This window comes from Amphiura filiformis, chromosome 13, assembly GCF_039555335.1.
Source record: "Amphiura filiformis chromosome 13, Afil_fr2py, whole genome shotgun sequence".
NCBI classification, from domain to species: Eukaryota; Metazoa; Echinodermata; class Ophiuroidea; order Amphilepidida; family Amphiuridae; genus Amphiura; species Amphiura filiformis.
In genome coordinates, this window is record NC_092640.1 from 3,689,228 (window position 1) to 3,700,804 (window position 11,577).

General features: G+C 37.6%; 1 protein-coding gene across 1 annotated transcript in view; it reads left to right on the forward strand.

Moving 5' to 3' along the window:
• The window catches only part of LOC140167902 (gamma-aminobutyric acid type B receptor subunit 2-like), an 87,446-nt gene extending 76,378 nt beyond the window's left edge, over nucleotides 1-11,068 (forward strand). Inside the window, exon 18 of the mRNA XM_072191190.1 lies at nucleotides 10,138-11,068. Coding sequence (XP_072047291.1) covers nucleotides 10,138-10,386 — 249 coding nt within the window. The 3' untranslated portion in view covers nucleotides 10,387-11,068. The remainder of the gene's footprint in view (nucleotides 1-10,137) is intronic.
• Nucleotides 11,069-11,577: the final 509 nt, after the last annotated feature.

Consider the following 11,577-nt stretch of genomic DNA (forward strand, 5'->3'; position numbering starts at 1 on the left):
TAATATTTAGGGACGTTAATATTAAATTTAGCGACGGTGAAATGAGCGAATGAGCAGTAAAATGAGCAGTGAAATGAGCGAATGAGTAGTGAAATGAGCAAATGAGCAGTGAATTGAGCGAATGAGCATGGGAATGAGCCGGGAATGAGTCAATGAGCATGTAAAATGAAATAAACAAACGTAAGATTCTATCTTTTTTAAAAACTTTTATTAGCAACTTCCAGAAAAGCGTGGTCGATTAACGGGCTTTAGTCGTCGCTTTCCATCTCGTCATCCTCTTCGTCCTGTTGGAAAAGCCCGGCGAATTGAGATCAGTGTTTAGCCAACGTTATTTTCACCGCTTTGCTTACATCCATGCCTTTATCCGTCTTCTCTTCGAGGTCGCTCACGATATCCTGATGAGTTTCGTCATATTTCAAATGGACGTTACGTGCCAAAAATGTCCCGTAACTGTCGAAAAAAATCGCGTTTAACGGCCCATACGGTCTTCATATTGGCCTTTTCTTCGGCCAGGTCTTCAGCCTTACCTTCGTTGACGTACTTTTCGTATTTTTGGCCCTCATCTCGCGAGTAGCTACTCTGGCCCGTTTAACCGTTTAAGCCATTCTCGATACGTGACATTATCCTCCAACTCCACGTCGCTATCTTCTCCGGATGCCGCGCTTCCCCGCTCGGAATCATCCGTCCCCGAATTTTCGGGTTCAGAACCGTCCGAAGTTGAATGATCGATCAAAATGCTTGTCGCACGCGTTACAATGGAGGTTTTTGAAGGCTGAAATAGAAGCCATGCGTCGACTCCTCGAGAGTTGATCTCCAAATGACAAGAACGGGATGCTCATTTGCTCATTTCGCTGCTCATTTCGATGCTCATTTGCTCATTTCGCTGCTCATTTGCTCATATCACTGCTCATTTACTAATTTTACGTGCTCATTGACTCATTTCCCTGCTCATTTCCCTGCTCATTGACTCATTTCCCTGCTCATTCGCTCATTTCCCTGCTCATTCGCTCATTTCCCTGCTCATTCGCTCATTTCACTGCTCACTTGCTCATCAAAGGTCACGAGGTCTTGTCCGGGTCAACGGTCAACCGGAAATAGCGCCATTTTGAAAAGGTCAACCGGAAATGTCCCCTCATTAATATTCAGATATGCTAATTAACCACATGCATGAGCTCATGCATATGTGAGTATTAATGAGGGGGGGTGGTTAATTAGCATATCTGAATAGCTAGCTCGCGAATATACATGAGCTCATGCATATGTGAGTATTAATGAGGGGGCGTGGGCGTGACTTTTGATGAGCAAGTGAGCAGTGAAATGAGCGAACGAGCAGCGAAATGAGCGAATGAGCAGGGAAATGAGCGAATGAGCAGGGAAATGAGTCAATGAGCAGGCAAATGAGCAGGGAAATGAGTCAATGAGCACGTAAAATGAGTAAATGAGCAGTGAAAGGAGCAAATGAGCAGCGAAATGATCAAATGAGCAGCGAAATGAGCAAATGAGCAGCGAAATGAGCAAATGAGCAGCGAAATGAGCAAATGAGCAGCGAAATGAGCAAATGAGCAGCGAAATGAGCAAATGAGCAGCGAAATGAGCAAATGAGCAGCGAAATGAGCAAATAAGCAGCGAAATGAGCAAATGAGCAGCGAAATGAGTCAATGAGCATCCCGTTCTTGTCAGTTTGTCAGTTTGGGTCACCCTAAAAGAACTACTCTGACGGGGCTTCCTTTTTAATGACCTCCTCTTCCAGAACAAAATGAGCAATATTATTTGGCAAACTTATCTTTCACGACGTACTGCGGTTTGGGTTTGGTTCACCCCAGAAGAACTGCTCTGACGGGGCCTCCTCTTTAAGGTTGACTTTTAAATGGCCGCTTCATTATGATAATATATTTCTTAATTAGGTGATTACTGATCAACTGTTGTTTAACATGGTGGCGGTGTTATTGCTAATTGATGTCGTCATCCTCACTGCATGGCAAGTAGTTGATCCAATGAAGATAGCCGTGAGGCAATTGCACACAAGGGTAAGATATAATATTTTCTATTAACTAATACAGTGTGTATAAAAAAAGCAAACAGTTTGCAAAATGCCATTAGCATGATTAGATGAAAAAGCATGAGGTATTTGGATAAAAGGCTCTAGTTAATAGCTGCACAATATGTTGCCCTGCCAAACTGTAGCATCACTTATGTTTTACCATTACTAAGGACTCTGTTGGCTATATTTGTGAGCCGAGTAAAAATCAAAACAACATGAAAATCACATGTTTAACTACTTTAGTTACCGTAATTGACCAGCGGCGTAGCAACTGGTCGGGGGGGGACCAATTGAGCATCAATTCTGTGCCCCCTCCAAGCGATGAAAGTCAATTTTCGCCGAAATACTCATTCAATACTCATTTCAACAGAAACACTCATTTTAATTACCAATTTAAGACTGAAATTCACTGAACTTTATTATAACCAGAATAACTTAGTGGTATTTGTATAAATTTTCGGTGGGGTGGCATTCCTCTACCCCTCCCCCCCCCCCCTCCCAACCATCACCAAAAAATTCAGTAATTATCTGGAATAGTTAAAGTCAAATGTAGGGAGACACAAAGTACTTTTTCATAAATTGTTATTAAGTTATACTTTTAATATCTCTGTTTTATCGTCAGGACGATCCTACAACTCCGAATCAGCTTATATCACCATACATTGAATTGTGCGAATGTGACTACATTATTTACTGGTTACTCGCCCTCTATATCTACAAAGGAATTCTTCTGATATTTGGTGCTTTTCTAGCATGGGAAACGCGAAAGGTAGGTGTAATATTTTCTCGGAATATTTTCTTTTGCGTTTGTCAGAATGTCGTACACGATTCCCTGAATTATGTTGCACTAGTGGGATGCCCGCGCTCCACTAGACTATGCCATAGTCGATTTTTGATAAATAAAAATGTTATTAATCATGATGAACGCATTCAGTTGAACTCGAAATTATACTGATATTTAGTACATCAAAATACTAGTATAAAATGGTTATGAAAAAGTTTAGGCTATATAATTATATTTGTGACATTCAAAGTAAAGTATAGGCCCTACGTAGGCTTATATTATTGAATGCAACATATCATAATGGCATAATTATAATGACACTTCAATACTGAACAATTCTAATTTTAGAATCTGCCAGTTTGTTATCCGAAAAACCTTGGGAAGCTAACAAACAGAGGGCGTACGGTGACTGAAAAGATCAGTTGTGAAAATCTATCAATTGTGCACTCATTAATTAAATCAGAGTTTTAAGCTTTTAAGCTTAAAACTCTAGTGCAAGTGGACTACGGAGAAGTCTAGCGCTCCACGAGTGCCTCACCTAGCTGAGTAGACGGGCGATTGCTAAAAAGTCTCAGGACTATGGCGATTGACAATCATGACAATACGCGGATTCAGGGTTTCTCTAGCGGAAGTCAATTTGTGCCGAAATTCCTCCCCACAATGCAATAAGGGGCTGTGCAATAATTATAAGCCCCCCCCGGGGTAAAATTTCCAAACGGCCAATTTTACCGTCCCCAGGGCTCATAATTGTTGCACAGCCCCTAAGCGTATTGCATAACATTATTAGATACAGTTCGGAGGTTAATCCATCTCCTTTGTTATCCAATACGCCTATTGAATTGTGGGAAGGAATTTCAGCACAAATTGACTGCCGGTAGAGAAACTCTAAATCCACGTACAGTAAGCCAAACAATTATGGTACCAGTTGTGTTTACCCTGTATATCCTAAATAAAGACAAATATGTCAAAATTAAAACAAGCAGCTAATACCTGAACTCTTTAGCTCCGATTCAAGACCTTATTTGTTGAAATTGGTTGAGAATTAAAGAGACGGTGATCTAAAACCTACTGAAGAGGCGAAATCAAAAGTTGCACTTTTGTGTTCTAATCAATGAAAGCATGACGCTAGTTTTAACGTGCTTATCAACGGAAGCACAGCGCTAGTTCACTTGTTCTCGAACGCTTTGTGTACAAATCAATAGCGCATGCAATGGAAGAAACTGCAACTTTTAAATTGGCACCTTCCTTGGGTTTTTGGATCGTCGTGTCTTTATTTCTTGAACAATTTCAATGAATGTCATTGGCTGCTGGTTCCAATTATGACATATCTGTCTTTGTTTAGGATATACAGGGGGTAAACATAACTGGTACCTTAATTTTTTGGCTAACTGTATTGCGCTTGTACACCAGTGTATAGACCTTTTAGATAGAAGTGTCCAGTCAGTCGGTATTCGGATCTGATTCAAGTCAAAGCGCTGTTTAAGGGGGTACTACACCCCTGCACAATTTTGGGCCTATTTTTGCATTTTTCTCAAAAATTATAGGACATTGGTGACAAATAAGATATGTATATTATAGGGGCAAGTACTACAACTACTGTACTGAAAATTAAGAAACTCAAAGCAAGTAGTTATTGATTTATTGATCAAATGTTGGTTTTCCCTCATTTTTGACTGTAACTCCATAACTGTTGTCCGTGCTGAAATTAAATTTCCAGTGCAGTAGTTGTAGTCCTTGCCCTATATAATACATATCTTACTTTTCCCCAATATGCTATAATATTTAAGAAAAATGCAAAAATAGGTTAATTTGAAACGCATGAAACGTTATAATGCTTTGCGTGCGATCGATATTAACTAGCGATCGTTTTGGATGTCATGGTCACGGTCACACTATGCCATTTATCTTTGCGTGCTCCTTTTTTAATTTGCAACTTTTATAAATGCACTAAATTTAATTTACTGGTAAGAATATCGAGCTTGTGGTAGCAAATGTGATATCAAATTGGATCTAACAAGTTTCTGCACACCTCCGTTGCATTCAGATTATCATAACATGCGCTCATTTAGATTCATGACGGGTTACATAAATTACTTTCTTCTTGTGTTGTGTTGTTTGTGTGTTTTTTGGTTTTTTGGTTTTTTTTTTTTTTAACTAAATCATCATACCTTTCAGGTAACTATTGACGCCCTTAACGACAGCAAGTTTATAGGCATCAGTGTTTATAATGTGATCATCCTGTGTACAATTGGAGTCACTGTTAGCTTCCTTATTGGTGATGACCCGAAAGCATTATACCTTTTTATCTCTGGAATCATCATCTTCTGTAATACAGTAACACTGCTTGTGATCTTTATTCCGAAGGTGAGAGCAATATTCTTTCTCAGATCAAAATTCTGTTGATATTCAATGAGTACTTTAAAATATATCGATTGGCCAATTTTGACGTAAAACCGACTTTGAAATGATATTCAGGGTGTCCCAGATAAAATTACGGGGCGAATGAACTAGGACGTAAGTCGAGAAATAGACATCACAATCCAAATATCTAAAAATCACAGTGTTATTCTGCATCCTATACGCTACATTTACTTGAATCGGTTTACTGATTACGAAGAAATAAGCGATTGCATAACGCATGCCTCAATTCACTTCATTCCAAGTTTGAAAGAAAGATCATTCAACACAATGCGTACTGGTGTTTCTTTTAAAACATCTAATTATGTTTTGTTCAAATTTGAAAACCTGCACGATATTGAACATGAAAGCTTGAATGTAAGATGATGCTCGGTACTTGTAAATATCTTTTTTCGTTAATGTTGATATAAATGTTGCATAAAGAATTATTGCGTAAAGAATTCCAGCTGGTTTAAAAAATTTCTCACACACATTAATGTTTTTGGAATATTTTCAAGAAATTGTAATGCAAAACATTAATTTTGCATGGTGTCAAAAATCACATGTTATACTGTGATCATTGTCATTCTTGGCTCAAATGTTCTTTGTAAAGTTAACATACAGGGTGTCCCAGAAAAAATTACCGAGTGAATAAAATTGAACGTAAGTCGAGAAATAGACATCAGAATCAAAAAATTCAAAATGTAGCGCATAGCTTATTTTGTTGTGCATCACATACGAAACTTTTATTTGATTCGGTTGACTGGTTTCGAAGAAATGAACGATTGCCTAATGCATGCATCAATGCAGTTCATTCCAAGTTTGATCAACAGGCGCTTTTTTCACACTCGCTCACCGCTTCCTAAAGTTTGTGTATCTCATTAAATTTAGTCCACATTATATATTAAAATCCGACGGTGTTATGCCATTCATGCTTTCACTGAAGATGAATAACCGTTTGTCCGAGAAAACGTTGATTTCTACAATTGGAAGCTCTCCAACTTTAATTCTTTAGGCTGTGCAAATATACTTTACAAAGAACATTTGAGCCAAGAATGACAATGATCAAGTGCTTACAGCTTTACGTGTGATTTTTGATAGCACGCAACATTAATGTTGAAGTTTTAAAAGATTTCAACTTTGCAATACAATTTCTTGGAAATATTCCGAAAACATTAATGTGTGTGAGAATTTTTTAAGCCAGCTGGAATTCTTTATGTAGTATTCTTCATACAACATTTATATCAACATTAACGAAAAAAGATATTTACAAATACCGCGCATCATCTCACATGCAAGCTTTCATTTTCAATATCGTGGAGGTTTTCAAATTTGAACAAAACCTAATTAAATGTTTTACAAGAAACAGGTTGTTTAAAAAGAACGAAAAGGATTTCAAATATGAAGCCCATTGACAGTTTAACTACTCGTGCGCATTGTGTTGAATGATCTTTCTTTCAAACTTGGAATGAAGTGAATTGACACATGCGTTATGTAATCGCTCATTTCTTCGCGATCAGTCAACCGATTCCAGTAAAATTAACGTATAAGATGCAGAACAAGATGGGCTACACGCTAATGTTTAGATTTTTGGATTCTGATGTCTATTTTTCGACTTACGTCAAATTTCATTTGCCCGGTAATTTTTTCTGGGACACCCTGTATAACATATTTGCACAACCTAAAGAGTTAAAGTTTGAAAGCTTCCAATTGCAGAATTTCAAAATTTTCTCTGACAAACTGTTATTTATCTTCAGTGAAAGCATGGAAAACATAACACCGTCGGATTATAAAAAAGATAATGTGGACTAAATTTAATGAGATACACAAACTTTAGGAAGCGGTGAGCGAGTATGAAAAAGCGCCTGTTGGTCAAACTTGGAATGAACTTCATTGATGCGCGCATTATGTAATCGTTAATTTCTTCGCAACCAGTCAACCGAATCAAATAATATTTTCGTATGTAATGCATAATGAAATAGGCTATGCGCTACATTTTAATTTCTTTGATTTTGTTGTTTATTTCTCGACTTACGTTCAATTTTGTTCACTCGGTATTTTTTTCTGGGACACCCTGTATTCCTATTCTTTTGTGTAATAGCCGAAAATGGCTTTTCCTAAATTCAAAACAAAACCATGCCCCCTCCCATATCACGTACTATAAAATAACGAAAGCGAGGATACGAAGGGCGTGGTATCGATGTTTACCCCATCAGCGGCAGGAAATGGCCAATTGTAGGAAAGGTCTGTTATTGACGCAATCATGGTAATTATATAGGACCATATTGTCCAATAGTGGATCGCACACGTAGCTCCACTCTCCAATAATGCAACTTTGGCAACTTTCCTGGTGACAATCTCTATCGTGTTATATCGGTATATTACAGATTATTTCCGTTTGGAAATGTCCTGAAGGTGAGAGCATCTCATCAATGAACACATCAAGACGCCACAGCATTCCTTCTTCTGCACGAAATGAATCAGTGCCCATTGATAACTTAGCCGACGAAAATGACACCTTGAAGGCCAAGGTATCAGAGGTACGTTGAAACTTTGTGTAACATGCAAGAAATAAACAAACACATCAGCAGAGACATCGATCGATACACTATTTATTTATTTATTTATTTATTTATTTATTTATTTATTTATTTATTTATTTATTTATTTATTTATTTATTTATTTATTTATTTATTTATTAAGGTATAAAACAATCCAGAAAACAGGTCACAGACCTGATACGCCTGGGTAACAATTAAAAACATGTATAAAAACAACATACAAAGCAACAACAAAATGCATACAATAGCATAACATTCAAAGGCAAAAATCACTGATTATTAAGACGCTGAACAATTTGAGGAATGGTAGATTGCAAGTACATGGTACACTGGTACAGCGAGTACAGCGAGGAGGATCAATCTGCTGGGCATACCTAAGATTCCTACCGTACCGATCACCTTTGGATTTAGGCAGCATTTGAGAATGCTTAGCAGACGCTTGCAAACCTTGGCCAAATCGCACCAACAGCTGATCTCTCCTCTCACATAAGGAAACCAAACCTAGTTTCTCCAAAGCAGCCCGATAAGATATGTAACTCTGGCCCAGGATGATACGACACGCCCGCTTCTGGACGAGCTCCATCTGCTCAGACTGTGCTCTGGAGATACTAGTATGCCATAAAGGGCTGGCATATTCCATGATAGGCCGAATGTACATTTGATAAACGGAAGATAAGTCATCCCACGAAGCATTGAAGCGTCTCAAAACATAAAGCATATACATTCGTCTAGAGGCGCGAGATATCATTGAATTGACTTGAGTAGTCCAACTAAGATCACTTTCTAAGGTGATACCAAGAAGTTTCATATTCTGAGTGACATCTAAAACAGATCCATTGAGAGTCAATGGATTGAAGGAATGCTCCCTTTTCAAAAAAAATTATGTGCATAATATGACATTTGGAAGGTTTTGGTAGCATGTCATTTTTGTTGCACCACTCACCTAAACCATCAAGATCTTTTTGCAGTTGTGAACAACCACCTGTCTTAGCATTTACAACTTCACCAAACGTCAGGTCATCAACATATTTCCATTTCAGGGGGACTTCGGACGCAGCATCATTAGCTATGGCGGAAAAAATAATCGGACCAAATTTAGTGCCCTGAGGCACCCCCCCCCCCTCGAAATATATAGATTGACATGCTGATGACCTGCCTTTGATTCTGACAGATTGGGTGCGATTACACAAAAAGCTACTAATGACTGGAATAATACTTGGGCGAATACCTACATCAATTAACTTCTGAACAGCAATATTGTGATTAATCCTGTCTTAGTAAAGTCAACAGCACATAAGGTTGCATAATGGCCAGCCTCATCAATACCTTTAAGGACAGTGTCTACAACATCCACTACATAGTGAGAAGTAGAGCTGTCCTTCACATTACCGTACTGCTGTTTATCAATGTAAGGGTAAAAGTCGACCATAGTCCACTCAGCCAGAAAGCTCTCAAAGATCTTACCGTTGAGGCGGGTAAGGCTGATAGGCCTTAGTTGATCAAGGCTTTTAGCATTAGGTGTTTTAGGTATCGGAGTTATTGATGACGTTTTCCATACTGCTGGGAACACACCTTGGTTTAAACAACAATTAAATATGTGAGTTAATGGCTCAGTTAGTTCAAAAGCAAACTCCTTTGTGACTCGCGGTGGAATGTCAGCCGGATGCGTGGACTTGTTAGACTTAATGTTACGTAATTTTTTGTTAACTTCACCAGGTGATATGCGCGGCGGAGGTAGAGTAGGGCAATAAGCGGACAGGTTCCTAAGATCAAGCGGGGTTAACTGGTTACAAATATCAGCAAAATGATTGTTGATTGCTTCAGCGAGAGTAGGAGGATCCTTTGAGATTCCATCGATCTCTATGGTCTTTGCAGTGGATTTTCCTCCAGCTATGTTTTTAACATATTTGTGCCATTTACCTGGTTGGTTACAACGCAACCCATCGATGTTCTTATTGTAAAAGCTGGTTTTTGCGTTGACTATCTCGCGTTGCACTTTATTACGTAACTGTTTACAGGTGTCCATATTCCCACACATATAGGCTTTCTGACGCTGGTTTATTAACCGCTTTATGGATTCAGTCAGCCAGGGTTTGTCATCCTCCCTGTGTTTGACACATTTCTCAGGAAAATGAGTATGGAATTTTTCCAACAAGAGTTCTTCCAAAACAGATGCTTTCTCATCAGCGCTTTCAACAGCGTAAATCGCTTCCCATTTTTCAAGAGTTATTAAAACAACCAAACACATTTAAACCAAACACATTTAAAAGAATGTAAATAGCTAGTCTGAATGGTCAGTTGCTGCTTATGAGCCATCTATATATTTATTATAATTGTTTTGTTTCTGTTACAGTTAAACCAAGAACTCGAAGCGAAAAGACAAGAAAGTTGTTGTGAGATGGGATGTCTGTCTTTAAGATTGGCTTGCTTTACTTCTGCTAAGGATCATGACGGCAGTAACGACAATGACAACAATAACGACAAAGACGACAATAACGACAATGACGACAATAACGACAATGATGACAATAACGACAATGACGACAATAACGACAATGACGACAATGACGAAAGAAATAAGAATACTGACAGTAATATATAAGCATTCATATTTGCTAAAGATTACCATTGGTTTCTTTGATTTCTCGAACCTTGAAAACTAATTATTGCAAAATAATGACATGAGCGCAAGAAGACCGTAAGTCCACTTGGCCCCTCAACATGTATACACTAAAGTTGCGTCTAGTTCCAAAAAAATCTTTCACAACCTTTCATAATGTTTTCACCCTGGAACATGTATTAAATATTATAAAACCCTAAGAAAATAATACGTAACTTTAGTGTATACATGTTGAGGGGCCAAGTGGACGTACGGTCTTCTTGCGCTCATGTCTTCAAATGTTCTCTAGATTCTAACGTGTACATTATAGACAAGGTGTCATGTGTTTACAATAGTTACACTCTCTGTTGATGTGACTGTGGTAATAACGCCAGTGCAAAAGACCCTATGAAAAACTTGATTGATTACATTGTTTTAGATAAAAAATGTCATGTTAGATTTGTTCCAATTCTTTCACGTCATTATGTGTTGTTCCCAGTGTCATGTAATTGGTTGAGGCAGTTTTGTTCCAATTCTTTGACGTCATTATGTGTTGTTCCCAGTGTCATGTATGGTTGAGGCAGTTTTTTTCTAATTCTTGGACGTCATAATGTGGTGTCAGTGTCATATAATTGGTTTTACTGATATTTACTGATAATATGGTTGCGCTGACCAATTACTTATTTCTTTTAGTTCATTGTTATTTAAACAAAAAAAATCTAATATCTTTATATAAGTAGAATATGATTGTACTAGCCCATGCCACTAGTATTCTAATTTATGAAAAAATAAATTACGGTATATAGTATAAATAGCCTTTGTAAGGTTTGAAAATACTAATAGCAGTTTCGTAATTTCTACTATATTGTTAATTTCATCCACAAAATGTGTACCGTATAATGTTTTCAATATAAGTAATACATCTGTTAAACCTAATTTTTCAAAAGTTTCCTCGAAAATCAAGGTGGTATCGATACTGGGGATGATTTGAAAACACTTATGCCATCTTAATTAAATCCTGTGTCTCAAAGCTTGTAAGAAATTGAAAACCTAATGCGGAATGCGGTTTTTTTATTGTATTTTATTTTTATGTATATTTTTTATTTGTCAGTTCAGGATTTCGGATAAGAATTTTGGGCAAAAATTATCCAATGTTGCAAATGTTGGAATAGTAGATAAATAAAGTCACTGCTA